At 34.3% G+C, this 26,611-nt stretch overlaps 2 protein-coding genes and 1 pseudogene across 2 annotated transcripts; 1 reads left to right on the top strand and 2 right to left on the bottom strand.

The window, feature by feature from the left end:
* Nucleotides 1-681: 681 nt before the first annotated feature.
* LOC9321937 (serine--glyoxylate aminotransferase) lies at nucleotides 682-2,983 on the bottom strand. The gene is made up of 5 exons (XM_021031120.1): nucleotides 2,752-2,983; nucleotides 1,909-2,432; nucleotides 1,459-1,825; nucleotides 1,055-1,265; nucleotides 682-981 (listed from the first exon to the last, which is right to left on the bottom strand). The coding sequence occupies exons 2-5, from the start codon at nucleotides 2,396-2,398 to the stop codon at nucleotides 844-846; spliced, it is 1,206 nt and encodes a 401-aa protein (XP_020886779.1). The 5' UTR covers nucleotides 2,399-2,432; nucleotides 2,752-2,983; the 3' UTR covers nucleotides 682-843.
* A 6,230-nt stretch (nucleotides 2,984-9,213) lies between these two features.
* LOC9321938 (protein CHROMATIN REMODELING 5) lies at nucleotides 9,214-21,718 on the bottom strand. Its single transcript, XM_021030688.1, has 31 exons — nucleotides 21,418-21,718; nucleotides 20,000-20,818; nucleotides 19,775-19,845; nucleotides 19,099-19,539; nucleotides 18,465-18,689; nucleotides 18,260-18,343; nucleotides 17,900-17,959; nucleotides 17,668-17,771; nucleotides 17,443-17,494; nucleotides 16,994-17,057; nucleotides 16,433-16,526; nucleotides 16,260-16,347; nucleotides 15,991-16,125; nucleotides 15,541-15,732; nucleotides 15,387-15,454; nucleotides 14,917-15,010; nucleotides 14,719-14,843; nucleotides 14,578-14,641; nucleotides 14,200-14,406; nucleotides 13,353-13,595; nucleotides 13,154-13,264; nucleotides 12,707-12,793; nucleotides 12,448-12,627; nucleotides 12,140-12,220; nucleotides 11,783-12,028; nucleotides 11,381-11,536; nucleotides 11,107-11,284; nucleotides 10,839-11,020; nucleotides 10,390-10,743; nucleotides 10,205-10,298; nucleotides 9,214-10,031 (listed from the first exon to the last, which is right to left on the bottom strand). Exons 2-31 carry the CDS (start codon nucleotides 20,733-20,735, stop codon nucleotides 9,640-9,642), a joined length of 5,208 nt encoding a protein of 1,735 aa, XP_020886347.1. The 5' UTR covers nucleotides 20,736-20,818; nucleotides 21,418-21,718; the 3' UTR covers nucleotides 9,214-9,639.
* A 2,871-nt stretch (nucleotides 21,719-24,589) lies between these two features.
* LOC110229661 lies at nucleotides 24,590-25,911 on the top strand (annotated as a pseudogene).
* Nucleotides 25,912-26,611: the final 700 nt, after the last annotated feature.

Consider the following 26,611-nt stretch of genomic DNA (forward strand, 5'->3'; position numbering starts at 1 on the left):
CCACTAAAACCTTTGCTCGAACTTCTTAAGCCATCGTTTCCATTTTGGTAGGAATATCGGCGAATTGTCAATGGTAAAATCTTTTAGGCGTTGTCAAATCATACAATTATGATGATTGGCTACAAATAATTCGTCAATGTCTAAATAAGATTTTATTTAATTGAAAGAGTCCATACACAATTGATCGCTCATCTATTGATGCAGTGAATGTATACAAATTTGTGGCACAGACATAAAGCAAACTCTAGCTCGAGTTCTTTCTTTCTCTTCTTGTCTAGATGGTCATAATTGTTCTGAGAGGCGGCATCTTGCAGGCTACACTGTTGTCTGATTATCTCCTCTCGTACAACGAACTAGAGTGTATGAATAGTCCAACATGCATGACCTTCATGGATTTAGGCTTAGCAAAGGATTTAAACATCGTGAACCTTTTGTCACGTACCTATACTTCCCTTTTGTAGTCACAGCTATGACACGTCTTGAAATAAGTCTACCACAATGGCTTTAACAAATGGAAACCTTATCGACTTTGTACCAACTATATCGTATTCTTGGTTTTAAACCAACCTCCACATACCACATATCCTCTTCCTAAACATAGTTTTAGACTCGAGTTATGTTCCACTAACATTGTAAGAGCATCCCTCATACCCCATAAAAGTTGAAGGTGTTGAAACAAAGTTAATAGTGAGTAATAAACATATTTGACATTTTGTTTAATAAGTTTGTTGGAGATAGCAAATAAAAACATAGATAATGTAGTAAAGATATAGATGGAGAAAAGAGAAAACATGAGAGTTGTTTACATTGGGAGGAAGAGAAAGAAAGAGAGGGACAAATGGATTAGATTCTAGAGGGAATGAGTGGAATGTGGTGCTGAAGATAAGTAGAAGCAGCTGCAACTCCACTTCCCATTACAACTGGGTACCCAACATCCTTCAGTATCATCTCCACTCCCGCAAGACACCCGAGAAGTTGCAACTGCGTTTGATTCGTAGTTTTTGATTAGAGTTTGATTGATATTACACTATGCTAAAGCTCAATATGTATGTACCTCATTCACATTTCCTAGATGTCCAATTCTGAAAACCTTTCCAGCCACTTTGTTGAGACCAAGACCAAGACTTAAGTTGTACCTCTTCCACGCCCTTCTCACAATCTCCGAGCCGTCTATATGCGGAGGCACCATAACTGCTGTCACTGTGTTACTTATCCACTCCTCCTTCTGTGTGCAGTTTTTCAGCCCCCATGCTTCCACCGCCAGCCTACGTACATGATAATATTAACAATGCAAACTCTAGTTGTAATGTATCAAGAGAGTCAATGTACTAAAAGACTTTAAGAATCAAATATTCGAGATCACATATTCGAATACTAGCATGGAAAGAGGGTATGTCTTCACCTCTGTTCTGGAGAGAATATGGATCAAAAGCGCGTTACCAAGACAAACTTAATTACCTAGTGGCCTTTCCCAGACGAGCATTCCGCGCGATGATATTCTCAAGTCCTTCCTCGAAGATAAGATCAAGAGCAGCTCTAAGACCGTAGAGGAGTTGAATGGAAGGTGTGTATGGCCAATAGGTTCCTAGCTTGTAAAACTTGAGGTAGTCATTCCAATCAAAGAATACTTTGAGGGATTTAGAGGTTTTGGTAGCTTCCAAGGCTTTGGGACTGGCGCACACAATACCAAGTCCTGTTGGAAGAGACAAGGCTTTCTGAGAGCCGGTCAAGGCGACATCCACTCCCCATTCATCCATTCGGAAATCAAGCGCACAAATGGACGAGACACCGTCCACTAGCAGCAAAGCCGGGTGCTTGTAGTGATCTGTATGTATACGCTAGTGTAAGTGTGAGTTAAAACAGAGGAAACACAAGAGACAAAGAGATTGTTTGAGAGGAATTAATGACCAAGGAGTGTGCGGACAGCAGAGATGTCATTAGTGACTCCGGTCGCGGTCTCGTTGTGGACAATGCAAATGGCTTTGATGGTGTGATTCTCGTCTTGTGAGAGCTTTGAGGCTAAGACTTGGAGATTAGCACCTTGTCCCCACTCACTCTCAACCACATCAACATTGAAATTTAGCCTCTTCTGTTGGTCAATCCAGAGCAAGCTAAATTGTCCGATGAGAAACGAAACAATCCTGTCTCCAGGAGATAACGTGTTGGTCAAGGCACTCTCCCAAGCACCAGTCCCTGTAGTGGGAAACAGAAACGGTGTCCCAGATGTGGTCTTGAATATCTTCTTCACATCCTCCAACAATGTTTTTGTAAGCGCCGGAATGGCTGGTGACCGGTAATCCTCGTTGTTCCGGTTCATCGCCCGGATTACCGGTTCTGGTATGTTCACTGGTCCAGGTACAAACAGATGGTGTCTTCCTGGTCCATACATATAGTCCATTTTCCCTTGTTCTTTTTGCTCCTCCTTCTCTACACTGTCAAAATTTGACAAACTCCCTAAACATACACAATCTCATCTTTCACCGGAAAATCGAATATAACTAAAAACATGTGGCGATAACCATATATATGAATGATTGCTACTATCAACTCCATGAAACAATAACATCAACATATTAATAGATAGATATACTTAAAATATATATATATATATATATATGTTGCCGATCATATCTCATATAAACCAACATATATATTTTCAAAGGGTTATAAGATGTTTCATAGGCAAGAAGATCATAAACTAACAAGCGGAGAAAACAAAGAAGTAAATTTGCAAAGGAGAGAGAAGTTAACCTCTGAATAAGGCGGAAGCTCCTGAGGGACTTTTGGACTCCTTCGTCTTCACAAACCTCTTTAATATATCTTCTTCTTTTTTTTAATTAATTTATTTATTTTCAATTACATGTTGTTTTGTAAGTAGTTTATTTTGTTATTTAGATTATCCCAATCAAGTAGCTTGCCTTATTGGAATCTTGGCCGCGTGGCAGATAAGAGCAACGTGAAAAATCTTTGAGCTTACGTATGGCTCACAATGCATTTGTATTACCTTTGCATATCTGCCCTTCTTCTCTCTGTATTTTGTAGTTTTCCCCCGTTACTTTACTTTTCTTTGGAATCTACATAATAATAATAACCAAATGCGCTTTTTTGATAAGCAGAGAGTTGATTCGATCTTTAACCATCCGACTAATCCTATACGGTGAATGTAGTTTCGGGTAAACAAATTTACTGAATCTTTTAATGTGTTTAAAGCTTGATATCATTTTCAACCACATTTTTTTTTGTAAAATTCAGGATAATATTTGTTCACGATAGTTGGATAAACCAAATAGTTTTTCATGTAGTGATTCTTTAAAAGAAGAGAACTCTAATTCGCATCCACTTATGAGGAGAATTATTTCTGAAAAAATCTCAAAACTGTTTCCGGATCCACTAAGATTAAGATTCACACCCGAACTAATAATAATAATAAAAATTTTAGCGAGATAGTGGAGTGGGTGACGCAGCTGACTTTGAAAAAAGTTCAGGGCTAAAACAAAAGTTAAAAAGAATTAAGGATGGAAATTGTAATATAAGAAAATAAGAAAGATAAGAGGTGGAAAAGGGAAGAGGAGAGATAAGGAGATAAAAGGGAGAGAGCCACACAAGTTGTTTTTGCAACAAAGACCACACGACCAAACGCCGAATCCTCGGGGCACTTCCTCACTATCTCTCGCTCTCTTGTTTTATGTTTAGGATTATTATTGCACTAGATGACACACATAATACAAACTATATTTAGGTGAATAGCTATTGAATGTACAATATGGAGATTTTGTAAAATACAAACTGTATTTGGCCAATCGATTAGGATGTTTGAATTTCTTTTGCATAAAAAATTCGTTTGAAAAAATTTAGAATACAACTCTTTATTACTCAACATTGGAGAATTATCTGGTTTTATTGGCCTATAATTTAAACAGTTTGGGAAAATGCAAGAAAAAAAAAAAGTATATGGAATCATTTTGTTTTATTGTTTCCACATTGAGATAAATCAACTTAGCAATAAGGTGTTTTTTTTTCTTTTTTTTTTTTTGCGAAAACCTAGCAATTTGGTGTCTATAACAAACATGAGCCGGAAATTCATAACCCTCAACCATTGACCAAGAGTCCAAGACTATGCATGTTTTGTTGGATCAATGCGAATCGTCAATCGAGTGAACAGAATGTCGATTTGGAAGCTAGAAGGCCCTCTCAAAGATGATGTCAAGAGCATAATTTGTTAATATAGATAAATCCCTAAAGAAAATTTAGCTACGTGAATGCCAAAAACAAAAACACTTCAAGACCCCAAAATCCTTTATGTGAAAGCAAGAGCCATGATACTCCTTAATAACTTAGACAATATATGAGATGAGATTCTTGTTATGACGTGACCATCGACATGCGGACAAACATGAAGTCGAAGTCTTTAAAAATATGAAGAAAAGTGATGAATCCATTATCCATCAAAGAAAGGTGAAGCTTCGCATTCAAGAGATAGGTGTCGGCCAAAGGCCGTAGAGATATTTCTAAAGATGATGAATTTTAGATGGTAGACGCATAAAAAACTTTATTGCTATAGCAAGATAGCTCTATAGGGTTTTTGTTATTTTGTTATTTAAGTTGCATCAGTACATTGCTTCTAGTTTATAATTTAATCTTCAAAAATATTAGTTTGATTGTTCTATATTGGCAATCTCCGCATGTTTTGTTGGATCGATGCGAATGACGTGACTAACGTAAATGATGTGATTGGTATGAATTATGTGAATGACATGATTGTCGTGACTGATATAATGGTTTGGAACTGGTTAACTTGGTAATCTTGTTTTGCATGTGGGTGAATATGATTATCCTCACTAACTCTTGTACTTACTCCTCTACCGATTGTGCAAGTGAGCATTGTCGAAACAAGTTGTAGTAGACAGGGTTTAGGACGTGCGACAATGGAGTTAGACCAGTTTGACACTTTAAATCGGGACGTTATAAAACCTATAGGGTTTTCAGTCTTTTCAATTGTTCAAAATTGATTGATTAATTTGTACCTTGGAGCCAAAGTGTCGACTGTTTCAACTTTAGCTATGTATGAACTAAGTTGACATTTGAACTCACTTTTAAAAGTTGTTTTTGTATCTCGGGACCATCTCTTTCTTCACTGTGAAGTGAGTGAAGATCTCTGGGCAGAAGCAAACCGCAGACTAGGGTACGCACCGTTTACCTTCCACACTTGGGAAGCTTTCTCAGCCTGGTTGGATGCTAAAGATTCTACCTCGCCTCGGACCCTCCGTAGGCTGGTCGCTCATGTTGTCACTTACGAAATCTGGAGGGAGAGAAACAACCGTTACCACAACAACATCTCCACAGAGGTCCGTGTTTTATTCAAGGCGCTTGATAGGCAGATCCGGGACGCCATTCTCGGAAAGAAAAAACATAAGCTTTTTAAAAGTCTTATGCGTGTGTGGCTCAAGTATGACTAGAATTATTTTTTACTCTTTTCTCTGCTAGTAGATTCATCCTTGTTTTTAACTTTTTTGCCAAGGAATGATCTGTTGTATCAAGTACATTGTAGCTTCTACAAGCCTTTTCATATAATGAAAATTCACATATTTAGCAACCAAAAAAAAAAAAAAAAAAATGTTGTTTTTGTATTTATGAAAATTTTATTGTATGGAGATGATTGTACTTAGATGGGCAAGCAGTGCTAACATCTCATTTCTACTTAGGTCATGGGTAAGTGTTATAAGAACTACATCGGTGGAGAAACCCAAAAGAGTTTCTTAAAAAATTTGTATTAATATTTTACTCTAATTTTGTTGTAAAATTAAATTTTATTTTTTATAAAGAATAAATCAATAAGAAAAAGAGATGTTGTATGAGCTATGTTGCATGGAAACGGAAACGGAGACGTGGAAGCGAAACATTTCGGAAACGGAAAACGATTTTTTTCTAAAATTAGGGATTGGAAACGTATACACATACATATATATATATATATATATATATATATATATATATATAACATTAACATAAAACTATAAAAAATGGTTTAATTAAACAATACAAGTCCAAAACATCAATATTAAATAGGCTAACTAAAATTCTAAAAGATAAAAGATTAAAAGATTCAAGTTCAAATATTAAATTTAGACCAATATTTTCATTCTCATTTTTATTCGTTTCACCATAGATCATATACAGATGCCTCCAAATGTAGTTTGTCGATAGAAAGATCTTAAAACTCAGAGTCTTCCAAAATTAGTTATATGTATTATAAATCTTAATATTTTTAACTTTTATTTATTAAGTTTCCAGAGTCAATAAAAAGAATTTGTCGCGTTTCTAATTTGAAAACGTAAGTTTCCATCGTGTCCAAACATAGATTTTTAGGAAACGTGTTTCCGTGACGTTTTTCGTAAGTTTAATTCTTAAATTTTCGGGAAACGGACCTCGAAGAGAGTTTCCATGCAACATAGTGTATGAGTATCTAAAAGAGTTTTAAAAGTTCTCTCAAAGAAGAAACCGTCTCTCTCTCTTCAGTTTTTTCTTTTTTCAAATTTTTAATTGACGAGAAACTCATCTAGAACCCACCGATGGAGTTGTTATAATATCCCTCATACTGCCATTATAAAACATGTAAGGTAAGCAATTTAAGTTCGAATGATATACACTAAAATTAAGTTATTAGCTAATGTGATCCTTATTTACTTTAAATCCGATTAGTTTTGAATTTTCTAAGTGCACAAGCCTAGAAATTTGACATGTGCTATCATGGTTGGACATCGACAAATCTCCGGTTGAAGAATCAAGGGATTGTCCACATTTTTCCTAAATATGGAACAAATGATCGAGGAAAAAGAGGAACTGCATAACCACACATTCTTTAAATTCCTATACAGTAGAAGCTCTATAAATTAATATACACTATTAAATAATAAAATTTTCTGGTCCCAAGTCAGACCAATGTAAAAATTGACAAAATTCGATAAATAATAAGTTAATAATTTTTAAAAAAATTCTATATAAATATATAGTCACATTAATATCATAAATTAATAATCATAAATTTACATATATAGTTGATATAATATTTTATGTTCTTGAACTATATAAAAGTCATTATACTATTGTCTGTTTTTATTATTTTTAAAAAATTAAATTTTTGCTAGAATTTGTCTCTTAACTTTTATTGTATAAAACAATTGTTATTTTATGTTTTTAAGCTATCTTGTTACTATATAGAGTAATTACACTACATACCCTAAGACCACAAAGTACTTAAGTCAAAGGAGAAGGAGTGCGTTCGTAAATAATGGGTCTTTTGAAAACATGGAGAAAAGACAATAATATCCCTCAAATCAAACGCATCATTTGTTCTTATTTGCTTTCTTCTTCCTTCTTCTTTTCTTTCGCTTTCTCTCTCTTCAATTCTTTATTCATTTTCTTTTTCTTTACTTTATGAAACACTCCATATGACTCTTTCTAATTTTCTTAAAATTGATTGTATCCTGAATTATGATATTCTGAATTCATTAAATTGATTAGATTTTTCTGATCAAAATACATACCATGAACTTCATAGAACTCTCGATACCAAGAAGTCACGAATGTGGTGTCGTTCGTTATTATTGAGCTTCTGTTAGAGATGATTTTGAGACACCGTCAACCGATGACGCTAAGAACAAATCTAGTGATGGTTAAGCATCTTTGTCTCCCAATTCATTTATCGTCATAGTCTCACCGTTGTCATCGCCAATATAATTTTCATCTCGTTCACCATCACTGCCTTCTCTTCTTCCGCAACATATTCTTCATTCACATCACCTCTTCCGCAACTAACATACAATTCAATACAACCACCGAAATGTTCAATTTACTTCACCAACCTATCACATCCACAACAGTCTCCCACCTTTCCCGTCCGCCAACAGACTCTCCCTCCCCATCACCACCACTATATCAGATATCGACATATCATGAGATATATTTATAAACCTTGATATATATTTATATAGCACGATATTTTAATATATATCATATTATATATTGAGATATCATGATATATATTATGATATATATTGATATATCATGAATATATTGTTATATCATGATATATAGTGAATATTATATTATATCAGGATATATAGTGATATATCTATAGTGATATATCTATGTAAACAATATTAATAGAATATTACGATGTATGATATATATTTATATATCACGATATTTTAACATATAGCATATTATATATTGAGATATCATGATATATATAGATATATCATGAAATCTATTGATATATCATGATATATAGTGAAATATCATATCATATCATGATATATAGTGATATATCGGGAAATATATTGATATATCTATAGGGATATATCATATGTAAACAACATTACTGAAATATTACGATGTAAGATATATATCCATGTATCCGATAAAAAACAAGATATCACGATACATAATTGTATAGCAGAATATATTATCGATACATGCATTTAATAAGTGGTGGCCCACTACAGATTCCCCGTCGCATCTGTCTCCTACGAAATTATCTCCCTTATATTTTGGAGGGTATTTTCGTCCAGAATTTGTTACTATACCACTTTCTCTCTCTTGTTTTGCAAAGAATAAAACTTGTGTATGTACGTGCAAATTATTTCTCGAATAATTAGCATACAACTAATAATTGGCTCTACTATATAACTATGTTATAAAAATAGCTAAATGTTTTTGTAAAATTTCAATTGTTGAATATTATCACTTTAATTTCGATAGTCTTATAGCTGTTAAAATACGAGCGATGATGTCGTTATTGATAAATTTGAATTTACATATATTGTTTGTATAAGTGAAATTATCTATAGTTTTTAATTTATTGTCTATTTTATTCTTGAAAGAGTTTATTCTAAATACTAAAAATTCAAGTCTAAAATTTTAAAATTTTTAACATCCAAAAATTTTAAGAATTAAACAAGTCTTTTATACATTAATAAATATTAATTTATACTATAAATAATAAATTAATAATGTTGTAATTTATAGAAGTTTTACTGTATTTGGGCTTTATCACCGGTCTTAAACACTTTCCTTAATCATCAATTTTACAACTTTTCTTCTTCTGGCACCTTATTCATTTTCATTATTTCGAAAATCTGAGATATCGTAGAAAAAGTTATTCAAATGATGGCGTGGGTACCTTTTCCATTAAAACTTTCGTAACGTGAAAAGGACAAACACAGAAAATAAGTAAATTAAAATTAACAAAACTGGTAATGTACAATTTGCTCTATTCCAAATGGGTAACATATATATAAATATAAGGAAATGGAGTTCAGCTGCTTGACTACATCCACAACTAATTTATACCTAAGCAAACCACCTGGTAAGTACCATCGCTATGCTCAATAACAAAGTTTTGGCTTTCTCGGGTATATATCATTCCGTCAGCATCAGCATCAGCATCAGCTAGTCTGGGCATGCCAATCTCCAATGTGAGCAACCAAAACCGTACATTGCTGCTGTGGTGTTTCTGACTTTTTTAAAAAAAATTGAATTTTCCGAGTATCTATGTTGTTGAACTTCTGAATCCATGATCAAACCAGAGTTCAACCGGCAAATGCACTGCATATTGTATGGTAGCAGAACAGAGTAAACTTATCTTGGGGGAAATCCAGTTTGACGTGCCCTATGGCTTCTATCCAATGGTCCAGGGCCGAGTATTCCCAGAGAGTTAGAGTTTGTTATCAGTGGTCGCTCAGTCTGAACATCGTTTTCTGTTCTTCTTCTCCGTTTCCACGCTTCAAACTTTGCTGTGTCAATGCCCTTGTGAACCTGCTGCGATCCTTGGGAGTTCCCTGCTGTTTTGTATTTTTGTTGCCTCTGGAAGTTCCTAGAACCAAAGCCAGCGGATGAGCCATTGAGGTGCGATGGTCCGACCCCTTCCTCTTCTTCTTTCTCCTGCTTCAATTTGGAGTAGATCTGATTGAGTCGATCCCCCGACAAATTTGAGAAAGTTGAGACATAGTTCCACAATCTCATCGTCATTCCTGCATTTGTATTTCCCATTAATGATACAACCATGGGCATTAAAATGGTTATCTGAGTAAAAGTATTTTGCGACTTAGAGCTAACAGGGTTGATCCAACTATCATCATGTTTTGATTCCGACTTTTACAAAACAGAAATGTTGCTGCGAAGTAACCAGATATGCATTACTTACTATCTTGCTTGTATAAATCTTCTTCATGTTCTAAGACAATTGCATCTATTCTTCGCCCAAGGATTTCCAAATATCTCCGGATTTTGAAAAGAACCTATTTGTGGGTCACACAAGGAATTTTGAGATAAGATCAGATAAAGACGCAGGAAGTCCAGCACTATTAAAGATGGAAGATAAAATGAGACCTTCTCCTTTGGCAGATCGGCACTTGTGGTTTGCAATCTTTGTAGACGTCCAAGAGTTTTGATTTCATCGGCCAAGACATCTTCACACCATTCCATCCATTTCTGCTCCTTGAACTGCTCGTAAACTTCCCCATCATCAGACATTTCCCCTTCTTCCTTCACCAACGGCTCAGCTTTTTGGGTTTTCCGAGGTCCATCTTTTGTTGATATTAAACTTACATTGGCAGGACCAGATTTTCCTCTCCGGTCTCTGGCAGGTGCTTTAAATTGATTGATAAGATTATCCTTAACCTTTTTGGAATTTTTACGGGATGCTTTGGCATTTGTGTTTTTCCCTCCTGCTGCAGCAAGTTCCTGTGAAAAGTAAATTTTATACTGTCAATCTCTTCTTCAAGGAAGATTATTACGAGAATTAATAACTAAGAGATATCATTGCAAGTAATATGCACCATTTCCAGAAGTGCAGTGGCACGCTCCTTTAAGTTTGGAGCACGAGGTAGAAAAGTCTCATGGTGTTGAAGTTCAACAGGAGCAATCTTCTTTGTAAGTCCAAGGCTCTCATCTAATCTTATCTTTTCCCAATTCCCAAAACCATGATAAAGTATTCCAAGAAGCAATCTCGCATCATCGACTTAGAACACCAAATATCGAAAAGAATTAGGATGAAAAAGATAAGACAGATGCTGATATGATAATATTGAATTAGGTTGCACATACTCTGATTCCAACCACAACCCTTGGACCAATTTGAAGGTTTAAGGTATGACAACACCCGGAATTGTGAAATTGGATCGTCATATCGACTAATGCGCTTTGATAGGAGCTGCAGTCCTTGCACACGTTTTAATAGTTCGTTTGCTTTAACTGGCACACCAAAGAAATCCAACACAGGACCCTGCAGAGAATAGAAAACAGGAAGATTGGAAATATCCAAGTGAACAACAAGGAAAACAAAAGAGCCTCCATTCAGATGTTTTATTTCAAGTTTTACCTTTGGTTCAAAATTTCCTGTTTCAACAGATTCCTTACAACCATCAATTAAAGCATCAAATAGCTCAACTTGTGCTTCTTCCGGGGCTGCTTCAACAACACCACCCACCTCCTCTGCAATACATGCAATTTGATTATGGTTCCCAAACTTCATGACCTGAATTATACAATGACAAATGTAACAAGTGTCAGTTCAACATCAAGGAGTAAAACTAAGTACACCAGTCAATCAATCTTGGAACTACCCAAACTTAACATAGAAACTAATAGTACTAAGGAAACCCTAACCGAAACCATGAAATCATTGTGGCTGAACAAATTGAGGAGCATTAAATTTAAACATTTTTCCAGTACTTCGAAAGTGTGCCGAAAGATACAGTAGATAAGACATTTTTTGACGTACAGTTCGATAAAATCGTTGCGCATCTCTCTTAGGAAGATTTCCATAAGACCAGCCTCTCACTTGAGCTGAAGTCCCCTCTAATATTGGAGTTGAAGGAACAAAATATTCAGTTTTTCTGCGCTTTTGACTTCTCTCTGTATGCTCCGGAGGCTCAGATCCTTTCTTTTTTCTTTTGCTAGTCCTGTCAGGATGGCTAGGATCCACATAACTCTTCGTATTCCTAGCAGCCCGTGGTGCAAGAGCTTCCTACACAAAGGTAATACAATTTTAGAAACTGAAAAATCTAATCTGACTATGTGAAAAAAAAGAAACCTAAGACATAGGAGGCCATATTCTTGTAGAAGATAGAATTTTTACTTCGGCCGTAACCACAGAATCAGGTTTTATCCAGCGACTCCAGAAGGACCCATCATCTTCAGCATTGCAAAAGTTGGCAACCTAAAAGCAAAGAAAAATTAGCGGAGTAAAGGATTTCACAAATATAAGCAATGAAAAATGGATTCAGAGATTTATGCCTAGAAACTGTTTCGACGACAGAAAGAACAAAAAGAACACATAAAGCAGCACTTGAAAGCAGATAATAGCCTCGGGCTGCTTTTCATTCTTCCATCTATTAGGTTCACCTTAAACTAAAGACCGAAAGAGCAAAAAACATCTGAACTTGCCTTAAAAGCACCCAACAATTCGTGTTCTGTTTCATCAGTATGCTTTTCCTCAACTTGCTCTGCCCTCTCTAAGATTTCATCAATATCCATACTCAACAACCGCTTTTTGCTTTCTTCATCATTTTTATCCTCTTTAAAAAGTTCTTCAGCTCCAAATCTCAATATTGCAGAAAGCTCGTTCTAGAATACAAGTAATGGGTCATTCTTACAGAAATTAAACCTTGAGAAAGGAAATCAAACATTCAAAAGATGCCCATACCTTGTCAAAATTACTTCCCTTTTTCGTTTCTCGCTTCTCCAGCCTACCCTCCGCATTCAGTTTTTGAATAACCAAATGATCAAGAACCTAGAGAATGGTGGACAAAAAAAAAGTTACAGCCTGCTATAACAAAGCGATACAAATAAAAAGTTGGGTTTTGAACCTATCTCATCCACTCCAAACATGGATCTTACAACATGAGTAGATGACAATACAAATGAAGTGAACAAGAGAAACTAAGATTATTGAACCCCCCAAAAAAATAACAGAAATTGCAATTTAACTTGACTTTAAAACAAGCTAAAGTATTCCTCCAAAAGAATCGGTAACAGCGCTGACGTGGAATTATTTCATGAAGGTGAGGATGCAGAACTAAGGAATTCATTGGCGCTGCTAAAAATTCATGCAAACATAATCTGAGAATGGATCCGTCTAAAACTAGTATACCATTTTTCTTTTGGCGCGCTCCAGGATCTCTTCTTCAACACTTTTGCTAGTGACAAATCTATAAATGTTCACGACCTCTTGTTGCCCAATTCTGTGCGCTCGACTCATGGCCTGATATAATAGGGTTGGGATTTCATTATCAACATATAGTAAAAAAGAGTAATAATCACATGTAGAGAATTTTTTTTGGAGGCAAAACCTGTAGGTCATTCTGTGGATTCCAATCAGAGTCAAATATAACGACTGTATCAGCAGTAGCAAGATTGATACCCAGTCCACCAGCTCGGGTCGAAAGGAGAAAGCAAAAGTCGTCACTAGCAGGTGCGTTAAAATGATCCATTGCTTGCTGACGCAGTTCTGCTTTAGTACTACCATCCAGTCTCTGGAACTGGAAACCCCTAAGAGACAGGTATTCCGCCAGGATATCTAACATTCTTACCATCTGTAAGGCAAACAGTGCAAAATGATAAATTCATATAGTTCAAGACATAGTTTGTAAGAGTTAAACAATGCAAGAAAACCTATCATCAAGGTGAACAAAATTTTAAGGCTTCTAATACAAAAGAGCTCCAGTTTTTCTTAAAAAATTTGATCGCTAAATGGTTATTGAGAAAGCAACTTCTGTGTAACAGTAACAAAGAAGTCTTATACGTTCATAATTTTTTTTCCCAGAAGTACATACAATAAAATAAGCAGTACAACAAAAAATAACGCAAATTAATAATCATATACAAATGAGGGACCTTCGGCATTATTCTGAACCATCTGATGAGATATGGACATAAGTATAACTGAAAGAAGTTATCTACTACAGAAAAGAAAACCAGATACATGTCAATGAAGAACAAAAGTTCATTTCAATAAAAGAAAACCCATTATGAAGAACAAATGTCACTGAACCGCACCTATGGGAAGATAAGCACAATGTGCTTTAGCCTAACAGAGTCTAACAAGGGAGCAGCAGGAGTATAGTTGAACTGATATATGACAACATTCATTTCAATATACAAAACTCACTAGGAAGAATAAAAGTCACTGAACCGCACCTGAGAAAAGATAAGCACACGATGCTTAGTCTCTCGCAGTCTAACCAGTAGCTTGTCTAGGATAACTAGCTTTCCGCTGCTTAGAATAATTTTATCCAGCTTAGAGTTATCGTTTATGTCACCCCCATATCCATGGTCTGCACTTTCAAATAAGAAAGGATGATTGCAGCATTTCTTCAACTCCACCACGATGTTTAAAAGTGAAACCTGTTGATTGCAACTCAGAGATTGTTAGCTTGACAATTATAATACCTACAAACTTAAGAAATCAGATGCATATTAAAATAATCCACCTAATTTACAGTGCAAGGGAAAAGGAAATAAATATTCCATAACCATAAATATGAGAACCTGGGTGCATCATTAAGTAGTACCCACCTGATTACCGCGCACCCCTTTATTTAAATCATGGAAGTTGCGCTCCAGTATCCATTTGTAGTACCTAAAACAGAACAACAGCATATAAGTAACGATATTTAAAGCTATCCAGTCAAAAGCATCAGCTGAAGTTATGCTTACTGTTTCTGAAGAGGGGACATCTCAACTCTTAGTATACGCTCGATTTTTGGAGGCAACGACTTTTCAACATCTTTAATCACTCGTCGTAGAATATGGGGTCTCAACTCTAAATGAAGGTTGGCGAGCTAAATTCCAAAAAAGTGTAAGCTAGTGGACGACTGAATAATAAATCAACTATATTTCATTAAGACAGCTTACCTCAGATTCATTAAATGAGCTAAGGTTCTTGTAGTTTTCAACGAACTCATCCTTATTCTTAAACTTTCCAGGATCAAGAAAGTGGAGCAGAGCCCTGCAAAAAGTAGAAATAAGTCATATATTGTAAGGGCAGAGTACAAGGTATAAAAGTAGCATATGATACAAGAACGCAGTCCATGTAAACTGTGTTACCAACAAATCATTGTGTCAGCAGTTTAAAAAAAAAAAAAAAAAAAAAAATCCAATATAAGCTTTGTCAGTGTCATTAGAAACGCATCATCAGAACTGTCAAGAGTATAGCTTGCATTAAAAAAGAGTTGATCAACCACATAGAATACAGAAAGCAACACTGTCAAAGATTGTACACAAACAAAGAACATAAACTTGCAAATTTCCGAATTATTATGAATCCGAAATAGCAAAAAAGGCCAATCTCCAGAGAAATGCTTAAAAAAGGGAAGAAATCATACCAAAGCTCTTCAACACTATTCTGTAGTGGAGTACCAGTAATAAGCAATTTGTTCTTCGTGCTAAATTCCTGAAACAGATAAGATAGCCACCCATTCTGAACAACCAAAAAAAGAACCATGAAAATAGATAAAAGTTCTTACAAAAGTCGCATACCAAAAGAGCTGTGTAGAGCTGTGCCTCGCTATTTTTCAGTCGATGTGCTTCATCCACCATTAAGTAAATCCACTTAATCTTGGAGAGGACAGCTTTATCTTTCAGAACTACTTCATAAGTGGTCAAAAGTGCATTGAATTTTATGGGCCTGCCTACTTTCTTTTCATTGTAAAATTCGTATTGCTGGCATACCTGAAGCCAGAAACTTACAAAAATCAAAATTCTACACCAGAGGAAGAGAGGGATAGAGAAGTTATATGTTGTTCAAATATATATTATATGAAATATCTAAATTCTAAGTTATAGCGCCTATCCAATTTGGATAGAGAAAGTGTTGAGCAGGCCAGTAAATGACAGATTTAGATAGACAGTGGAGATACAAGAGGAACTCTTAACACCCTGAAGATTATTAGAAGCTATAACACGAACATCATTTGTTTTGTTTCTCACCTCTCGACTAGCCCGGGTGCCAACATATACTATTATATTCATGCCGGGAAGCCACTTTCTAAATTCTTTTGCCCAATTAGCTAGTGTTGACAAAGGCACAACAACAAGAAATGGACCAGGAATTTGTTGGGTATTCTGCGAGACAAAAGGAAAGAAAAAACGAAGAGAAATCTTAGCTCATGAAAAGTAGTAATGCTAAGAAAATGAGAACAAGATTTCCAACTCATGAGCAAACATGAACGCTCACTTGCAAAGAAATGAATTTTCACCTGCAAAAACCCAAGCATTGAAACTGACTGAACAGTTTTACCAAGACCCATTTCATCAGCCAAAATAACATTAGTATCATTAAGCCAGCTGGAAAATGAAAGGAAGCGAATCATTAGACCGAGCAGACAAGTAAAGCATCGTCAGAAATTATGAAGTGAGATAAGTAACACACCTGTTGACAAGAAAATTCAAACCCTCCAGCTGATAGTCCCGTAGCGTACCTCCACTTAGCCACTCAGGCTGCTCGTCAAGCTTCCTCAAGCTTGCTACACAGATCAGTAACCACAACTAAGCATTCGAAAAGAATTTTCAGTTACCCTATATCTCAGATATAAAGTGGGAACGGAAGCATACTTTGCAATCATAGACAAAACAAAGATTACCACAAGCAACATAAACATAGCAAAGTGACATAGTAGAAAAATCTAAGTGATGCCCCTCTTAAGTATTTCATTAAATTTTATATTACACTGTAACGTTCACATTCTTATGTGAATGAATAAATGACAAAGATGCTGGTCAGTTTATAATCAAATTTTACATGAGTATCCCTTTTGGATTCAAGAGAGGAAGACTGCAGAGACCAAACTAGAACGAACCATTTCACAAGGTAACGCAGAACCAGTACACAAGATAAGGCAATTTCTCTAATGAAGAGTATTTTTCTTATATGCCTTTCCGTAAAATGTGAAAACAAAGAGAACACAAAACTAGTAATTTTTACGTAACAAACCTTTTCCTTTTGTACGCTGCTGTTCCACCATTTTCCCTTGCACTGCAATTGAAACTTCACGAGCCTGAATCATAGATAGATATACCTCACGCATTAAAGCAACTTAGATTTCTTTATGGATCTGATTCTGCAGAAATAGACCCATGTATACACTAGTCTAAATATAATAGATTAGGGACTAAAACGTATAATAGCACTGTTAAATAACCTGAACATTGAGACTGACTAAAAAAAGTTGCTTAATATTTTATAAGCATTTGTATTTCCTTGTATAATATTCTTGTGCTATAAAATAACATGTAAACTGTATTTGTTGAAGAACTGGAATTTGAACCCAATATTCTTGTTACTACTAAACAAAGGAAAAATACATAGCTGGACAAAGAGTTACAGAATAAAAGCCAAAAGGTAAAGTTAAAGCAGAATTATAACAGAAAAACAAACTCTACCTTGTACTCATCAATAGCAACTTGTGCAAATGTTATATCGACATCCTTCTCCCTAAAAACAACAAAAAAGACAGTAAGAAAATTATACTCGAGGGGTAAATGGATACATAATTACAAATTCCAGATCATTTTATAGCATGCTTATCAACTCACGAAAAAACACACAAACACTATAAAACGAAGGAAACAAGAAACAAGATCCATCCAGAGTGTCAGAAAATATACCAAGTTGCTTCAGCATAAGATAGCCCTTGCCACTTAACTAGATACTCTGGCACAACATCACCTAAACCATCTTTGCTTATTCGATCTGCAATTATTCTTTCTACCTAAATAACACAAATAAATTAGCTCACAGGAGGAATACTCCAATATAAATTGCGAAAGCAATAGATGTAAACAGCAGCGGATGACACGTGAAATGAGATTGCAAGTTTGGTGGAACAAAAACACTAACCTGACTATTCTGCTTAATGATGTCCAGATCCATTTCTTTGCTCACATCATTGACCTCAATCTAAAAGGTTGAAAATATATCAAGTGAAAGAATTTCAGATTTATGTACCATAACAACAATTCTGACAGATCTATTTGATATATTCCAATACATACTATGGCAGCACATGTTTAATATGATAATTCCAAAATATAAACAAAAAGTTATCATCTTAAGTGGTAAAAATGGTTTCACAAGCTAAATAAGAAATATAACCATGACGTGGATTTGTGGACCATCAGTGTTGCATCTTATGGCACTCTTCCTTGTACATATAAAGATAATAAAAAGCAGAAAATCTTCCAGACATTCAAACATTACCTCCTCTCGCGAGAGTGCTGTCCTGTACCTAATCTCCTCCGTCACTTTCTTCGTATAATTAAGAACCTTCTTGAACCCACTAAGCTGCAAAAACACACAACATAGGCAACAAAACAAAAAATTAGAATAGAAAATAGTATTATCAAAAATATATGCAAATAGATTGATCAAAAATAAAATTAAAAAAGGAGTCCAAAGAACGTACATTTTGGAGATCACTCAACGTTTTCCACTGACAATGCAAGTGTGATTGGCCTTTCCATTTTATAAGGAATTCCATTTCATTCCAATCTGGCTCAGTATCAAACAGTTGGCTTACTAGAACAGGAACCGTTGATTTGTTATTTGTGTGAACATCTTCACCCATACCCTTCAGCTGATGCCAGAGCACTTTTTCAATAACATCAGGATCCTCCTCTTCAATGTCATCCTAACGAGCATATATCAGATAAAAGGGAAAAACACAATATATAAGTTCATTAAATAGCTGGGCAAGGCTTCCAAAGATCATTGCTTTCACTCTAGGTCAAGTAATTGAAATGAATGGCTGCTCTAGGTCAAATAGTTGGATTTAATCAAATCAAAAGAGCATAAGTTCTCCAGATGCAGCTCACCAGTCACCAATAGGGAAATAAGTTAAATTTAACATGTTTCCAACAGAAAGATAATACGTACGACGTGCAGATTATAACTATAACAATGAGTTATTTAGACCGCATTAGAAAAGGCTCATGAAACTACCGCCAGCCTCTATCAAATGTATCAGATTCCCACAGGAAAATATAAGCAAGTTGAGGGTGTGAAAATGTATAACCTTAAAATGTAACAAGATATCATACCTTTTGGTTTTTACGATTTCTCCCATCATCTTTATCTTCACTGTCTTCACTCTCTACATAAGAGACTTTACGAACTGATCGGGTGGAGCTGCGAACTTCACTACTCTGTCCTATGTTATTGGTTGACCTTCCATTGTTTTGTCGGAGAGTTGTGCCTCTTCTGGCCAGGCTTCTAAAACCCTCATCATTGTCATTTTCAGAGTCCTCCTCTGAGCCGTCATCTTGATATGATGTTTTCCTCTTTTGTCGACTAGAAGCATGGAATGATTTCCGTTCGAGTCCAGTGCTTGATTTCCGTTCGAGTCCAGTGCTTGATTTCCGGAAACCTTTACTTTGTTGCCTCTTGGGGTTTTTTGTGCCATAGTCATCCTCGTAATCGGAAAGATCAATTTCATCATCACTCTCAGGGTCTTCATCAGAAACGTCCCAACCTTGGCCATGCTAAAAATCAAACAACCACACAGTTGTAAGAAATCCCATCAAAACTAAGAAATCCCATCAAAACTATAACAAGTAACAAGCTAGAACACAACATGGTTACTATAATGAAGATTTCTTCTTCCGAATAGCAAACTTAGTTAAGAAATGGCTCATAAAGTATTTCCATTCTGTTGTTCAGTTTTAGCTTCATTGTGAAGAATATGTATCCCAACACAAGAATTGTAAGAAGTCTAACCTTTTTACTTGCACCACCATCATCAACAGCATCATCATAGGGCTCAAAGTCAGCATCTTCAGGGTCATCCTCTGATGAGAAATAAGATCAAATGTTACTGAAGTTCAAATCAAGCACTTGACGTGGGAAGTATTCAGAGGAAAAAACATAAACGCAAGTTCTAGTACTGTGTACATACAAACAACGCAGTCAATCTATTTAGGAATAAAAATTAAAAGAGTTTACCATCTTCCTCCTCTTCATAGTCCATATCAGCATCACCATTGTGGCCATGATTACTATCACTAAAGTGAATGTTTTTGTGAATTGCTCTTGAGGCCCTTGAGTTGCTATGGGTAGCAGATCCTGCCTTCGGCAGTGATCTAGAATTTGTAGGATTACTATACCCTTTGTAGTGCACATGGTCGCTTTGATTATCTTCATCCTGTTCATAATATTCATCAGACAACATTTCATCTGCTGGGACATCAGCTTGACCACTTTGATGCTTGTTCATTTCATTATCCTCATCATTATCATTTTCATTTTCAGAATCTAACTTTTCACTCCGGTCATTTGAGAGATTATCTTCAGAATGATATGCTTCTTTGTAACCGGATTGTGAATCTTTGGCAGGATCAGAGCCCTCTCTCTGTCCCATTGGCTGACAGTCTTTCCAAAATGTGGAACCCCACCTCCCAGTTACACCCAATCTCCTTGTCGAAGGTTGATAATGGGAATCCACAGGACCAGCTACATTATCAATTGGTGGCTCATTTTGCTGCCTAATACTACATCCTGGTTCTGGGTCACTTTGATACTGTACGTCCATGTTCATGTCAAAGCCTCTTTCACTATAAGTTCCATCCACATCTTCATTCAAAGGTGAACTCTGAAAAGTAGCAGCATTTTGCCGCTCCTCATTTTCATCAAGAACATTATGTGACACAGTATCGTTTGAGTAGTTCCTAAAGAAAGCCATCTTGTCACATGAAAACAGCAATCAAAGTAAGCGCTCTCTCTTGCAATCAACGACAGCCACAATCTTCTAACGTCTCAATAGAACTAAGGAAAAAAAAAAGAGGGAAATGAGTAATTAAGCAAAGATGATACCAAAATTTTCGAGAAAAACCACACTTCACACTTGGTTATTGATTAAGAGGAAAATAAGAGCAGCAGAGAGAAGCAAAGCATTGTTTTCAACTGAAATTATGATTATTGCAGAATCCTAGGAGCACGTAACATAAATGAATTTCTCATCTCTATCAATGTCACAACAAAGCAGATCTAACGGAAGCTACTCTAATCTTCAATCGGGCAAACAACAAAACGAGGATAAATGTCTAAGCAATCAACAAACTCATTTCAGTGGAACGCAACGAATAAACGAATTGAAAGCAGATCCACAACGTGAAACACGAAATCGAATCCTAAAGCCCTCTAAATCTCGAATTGTCAATTGAAAAACGATAAACGAACCCTAGAATTAGGTATCCGAATAGAGAAATTTTCCAGAGAAGGAAGGAGCACAAAGGAGTTATAGAGAAGAAGCTATTGAACACAGTCACATAAGAGATGATAAACTCTGGAGAAAATTCACGCAAAGTTTGTTCTTCAAAAACAAACTTGATTTGAAAAATCAAGCACGCTTATAAGAATCTCACCGGATAATCTAATCCTTCGAAACCGAATTCAACAGAAACTGGAAAAAGGTTTGTCTCTATTCGTAACGTTTTTTTTTTCTGAGATTTTCGGAAGCGGAGTCAGAAGAGAAAACGGATTCTGGTGATGGTAGATCGTAATTGAGAAGACGGAGAGGTCGGCGAGGTATGAGAAAGACGATCGCCGGTGAGCGAGTTTTGGTTGTGGATGGGATCGTCGGCTGCGAGAGAGAAGGAGAGAGGTCTCGGGGTGATTTTCAAGTGAGAGAAAGGAAAAAAAAAAAACGTTTGGAGAGAAGAGAGATTGGGTTATCGGACGATTAATATTATTTGGTTGATAAGACTGTAGTTTTAGTTTTGGTTTTTCTCTATAATCAAGTCCTCATTTTCTTTTCTTATATATGTATATATATATATATGCAATTATGGACTGCTCCTTATTCTTTGTTTTTAGGGTAGGCATGGGATATTTTACTTAGGGTTAGGGTTAAACTTTTGAATTTGGAGACCACAAAAAAAAGTTAAAATTATATGAACTAGATGAATACCCACGTTATGCTATGCGTGGGTTATTTTGTAAATTCTGAAGAAAAAAATATGTTAATTGTTTTAATTGCTAATTTATGTTTATTTTTGTGTTTGTTATTGTGTAATTAATTAAGTTAAACACATCTTATGTAGTTACAATTTTTATAGTTAGATTCATTTTTGATTCGAAATATCAATTTTTCATGTATAAATCAAATTTATTTGTATTAAAGATCCTAATATTTTTTTTATCATGCATACATACAACAACAATATATGATATTTTGATACAATGATATGTAATTATGTGGATTAAAACTTGTCTAACTTGATTATAAATTAAAAAAATTTTGTTCTATGTACTCTCCTTATTCCAACCACATCATTATAAGCTCATGATTAAACACTGGATTGTCATAATTTGAACAAGCTCTCAAGAGTTTTTATATGAAAAGAAGAAAAAAAACAAAAATTAAAAGTCATTTTAGTCAACACTTTTAGATCTACTGCCATTGCATATATCCATATAAGAGAAATGGTCGTGTCTTAAATTTTGTGGTATGTCTAACGTTTCAATTGTCCATTACTTGAAAAAATTTGCATGTCAATATTACCAATGTACCATAAAGCAAAAAATGGAAAAAAGAGAAAGCATATGATAAGTCGTATAGAAACTACAAAATGACAAAAGATTCAAGATAAAATAACTAACTAACTAGATAACAACCCGCACTATGTGCGGGATGAAGTGATTCAAGTAAAATTATTATGATTAAAATTATTATCCGGGATCCAAGATCCGTTTGTGTAAAACGAAACATGTTACAAATTTTTTTTGTTTTATTCAAATTTGGGACTATTTCATATAAAAATATGTTTTACCGGTGAAATATTTGAACCTTGAATAAAGCTTCAACGTGATAAAAAAGTATTGAGGAAATGTTACCATTTATGGCAATATGTCTTTCCGTATGTTTTAAAGATTTCGAGATTTTGTAGTATAAAAAGAAATTTTTTTTTATAATAAGTATAAGAAATCCAAAATTTAGCAAAGATGAGATTTGATATTTACATGTTTAGCAAAAAAAAGATGAAATTTGATAGTTTCCAAGCTAAGATTTTGTAGTTTTGAATTCGAGATTCTTGAATCAAATGTATATATTTTAAGTATTCGTAACATATATAGAAAGGAGATTATCTTATTTATTTAAGTAAAAAATTTATGAAAGATGTAAAGATTTTGTAGTTTTGAATTCGAGATTTTTGAATCAAATGTATATATTTTATCATTTAAATATAAACATAAATATAAATATAAATAAAAAGATTGTTTACCCATCGGCTAAAGAAAATTTATATAAATGTATATAAAGAAAAATATAAATATAAAAACATAGTAATATAAGATAAACAAAAAAGTGTATGTTTTTAATTATTAATGGGATATATGGATATATGAGACTAATGACAAATTCTGTAAATAGTCTAATAAATCTTGGGTAATTATCTAAATAGAAGCCAAATCATTGTGAGAGCGACACATCAGCGTGACAATCTTGTTAATAACATATGATGGTAAGTTTTTTTTTTTTAAATGTTTCTCTATTAATTATAGAGGATAAGAGGTTGGGTAGCAAACAACTAAACCACAACACAAATATATTTTTAGTCATTATCGAGTAATAACAATTCACCATTAATAAAATATGAGTAAAATCAGAAAAATATAAGGAAATTAGTGCTTGATTTATTAACATAATTTTGTAAATTTTTATTTTAGTTTTAAGGAATCATTTAAGGGTAGGATTGATGGAGGATTTAATGCAATAAAGAACTTTAAAAAAATTTCTCATTTAATTTTGCTAATTATTTTTAAAATAATGTAGAATGGCACATGTCATTTTCTTGTGTGATGATGTGACACTCATATGGAAAGAGTTAGCCAACTTTCGTATATATGATTAGATTATGATTATTTGAAAGAAAAAATTTTGTTATATGGTCACACATACCAACTAGAAAATGTATATGATCGCATCGAGAAACACAAACAAAAACTATTTTATAAACTATATTTTCTATAGTTTTATAAAAAAATTTGTCTAATCGTAATTACTTAACATATGAATTTAGAATTAACTGAATTAAATAAAATCTAAATGCAATCCAAGATCTAAATAGAAAACTCAATCCAATTCAACAGAAAACCAAACTCAAAATAAGCAAAAGAGTCAACCAATGCAGGATTTAGCGACATGCCCGAAATGGCTAAGTCAACGAAACTAGACCATTTTATCAAAAAGTCAAACTAAACTTTATGATTTAAATGGCATTTCGAAAGTTCATGCTTTTTTCGTCCCAAATTTGAAAGTTCGCGCATTTTTCAACATTTTTCCCAAACTATAATCAACCAACTCTCGTTAGTATTGATTATCTATGCTTAATAGTAGGAATTCCAACTCTCGTATGTAAATCCCTAAAACTAAACAAGCATTAACGATCAGGTTCGATATGTTTACAAAATTATCTAAACCAACTCTCATCTGTATTTAGCTACTTTTGCTCACGTAAAATAGATCCAGTAATAAGCGCACAATACTATTTGTTTTATTAATATCATAAACATGATAGACAAATAAAAAAAATCCAAATCTTAATTTTTGCTTAATAGATGTAAAATGTATTTGTTGTATGTTTTTACCCCAAAAAACTTTCTCTCTGTTTTCTTTCATAGCAGCTCAATTCGTTTTCTTAAATCGTAGTTCTTATTGTCGTCGTCCCGAATTCACTTGGGCTTAAGAAAATATCTCCCACTAAAAGATTATCTTCTATTGAGCAGTGCCTTCGTCCGAAGATTTCATCGTTTTCTGTCGATGCAGTTTACAAATTCCGATTTCGCAAGTTTGCTGCTCTTTGTGTCTGTTGTTTGTTTCTATTACTCAAATCCAAAGCTTTTGAAGATTGTTGGTGGTCCTTTTGTTTCGTTGTGGTGTGTTTGCAATCTTAGTATGGATTTGGATAAAACTATTCAGAAAATGTCTATAGAAGATGAAAAACCTCTGATTCTCTCTAATCAACTCAGTTATGTTCAAATGAAAGAAATTGCTGCAGTCTTTTGGGTCGATTTCTGAATCCTAAGAATCGAAGGATGTCTAATTGGATATTAGACATGCCAAGAATTTGGGGAGTCAATAATTGAGTTCGAGGTGTGGCTCTAATCAAAGATAGGTTTCAGTTTTTCTTCAAGACGGAGGAGGATTTAGAAGAAATTCTGAAAATTGGAGTCTGGACATAGGACGATTGGTGTATTATAATGGAAAGATGGATCGAGAAACCCTCAGATGATTATTTGTTGTTTCTTCCAGTTTAGATTCCCCTGCACAATATCTCGGTGAATTATTTTACTAAAGAAATGATCTCAAAAATAGCGGAGTGTGTGGGTCAAGTCTTGGAATTTGTTTTTGATTCTGAAAAATCATGGGTTCAAGACTATGTGAAGAATCTTTTTGGAGACATAAAAGCAGACAAAAATGGTTTTTTGAGGGTGATAAGAATACTGGGTTTTTTTCACGCTGTTGTGAAAGCTAATAGAACTGGAAATGCCTTGAGTTTCCTTTTGGATGAGAATGGGAATGAGCATACTTGTAATAGTGAGAAAGGGCAAGTTGCATCTTCCTTTTTTGAGAATCTATTCTCGTCTTCCTTTCCAATAGGTTTGAATGCTTATTTGGAAGGTTTTCAATTTGCAAGCTAAAGTTTCAACAGTCATGAATCAGGATTTAACCAAAGTTTTTACTGAATAGGAAGTTCATCATGCGGTTTTCTCTATTAAGAGTGAAAGTGTTGCTGGTCCAGATGTTTTTATTGCATTGTTCTTCCAACAACAATATTGGTCCTTAGTGAAATCACAAATTCTGCAGAAAATTTTTAGCTTTTTTTCAGAATGGAGTTTTACCTCAAGAATGGAATCATACACATATTTTTTTTATTCCCAACATAAGTAAACCTCAGAGAATGACAGAATCTTAGGCCAATTAGCTTATGCTTTGTTTTATACAAGATTACTAGGATCTAACCCGCGGTTCACCGCGGGAAATTTTTTATTTTTACAGTTTTCAAATTAGTATTACAATTATATATATATATATATATATATTTTTTTTTGATAATTTAACACGTGTTACGTGCATTTAGTATTGTAATTATAAATTTAATGTGTCATTAACAATTCCATTTAACTCATTTTCTATTGAATAAATACTAATTCTAACCCGCTTTTGCGGGTCGGTGTTTTTAATTTAGACCCGAAAATTTTTAATCGGATTATTCCTTAAATTATGGCGAAACCCAAAACGAAATTATTCATAAAATCTAAAAATATATCTTTTCTCAATACATTTTTAGATATTGACCAAATTTTCCAATAATGTTTTATAGATATTTTTTGAAGATTTTATTTCCAAATATATTATTTCTTATTTTAAAAAAAATTGTTACGTAAATTTGTTGACATATATATTTCGAGTATATATATCAGCAAAAAAAATAATTCAAAAAAATACATAAAAAAATGATGGATTAAAAAATCATATGTTAGAATATGTTGTTTTTTGACGGCAAATGTTAGAATATGTACAATCCAATAAAATTATGATGGAATGTGTAAACT

The sequence above is a fragment of the Arabidopsis lyrata genome, assembly GCF_000004255.2.
Source record: "Arabidopsis lyrata subsp. lyrata unplaced genomic scaffold ARALYscaffold_3, whole genome shotgun sequence".
Lineage (NCBI taxonomy): Eukaryota > Viridiplantae > Streptophyta > Magnoliopsida > Brassicales > Brassicaceae > Arabidopsis > Arabidopsis lyrata.

What these genes read in the sequence shown, in the direction of transcription:
- LOC9321937 (XM_021031120.1), bottom strand. Translation starts at nt 2,398, where the DNA reads ATGGACTATATGTATGGACCAGGAAGACACCATCTGTTTGTACCTGGA. An exon ending in TGCTGTCCGCACACTCCTTG is followed by an intron (nt 1,826 to 1,908) that starts GTCATTAATTCC and finishes GTATACATACAG; the next exon opens with ATCACTACAAGCACCCGGCT. An exon ending in ATCTAGGAAATGTGAATGAG is followed by an intron (nt 982 to 1,054) that starts GTACATACATAT and finishes AATCAAACGCAG; the next exon opens with TTGCAACTTCTCGGGTGTCT.
- LOC9321938 (XM_021030688.1), bottom strand. Translation starts at nt 20,735, where the DNA reads ATGGCTTTCTTTAGGAACTACTCAAACGATACTGTGTCACATAATGTT. An exon ending in CAGCACTCTCGCGAGAGGAG is followed by an intron (nt 17,960 to 18,259) that starts GTAATGTTTGAA and finishes TCAACCTTTTAG; the next exon opens with ATTGAGGTCAATGATGTGAG. An exon ending in AGCTCTACACAGCTCTTTTG is followed by an intron (nt 15,455 to 15,540) that starts GTATGCGACTTT and finishes TATCTGTTTCAG; the next exon opens with GAATTTAGCACGAAGAACAA.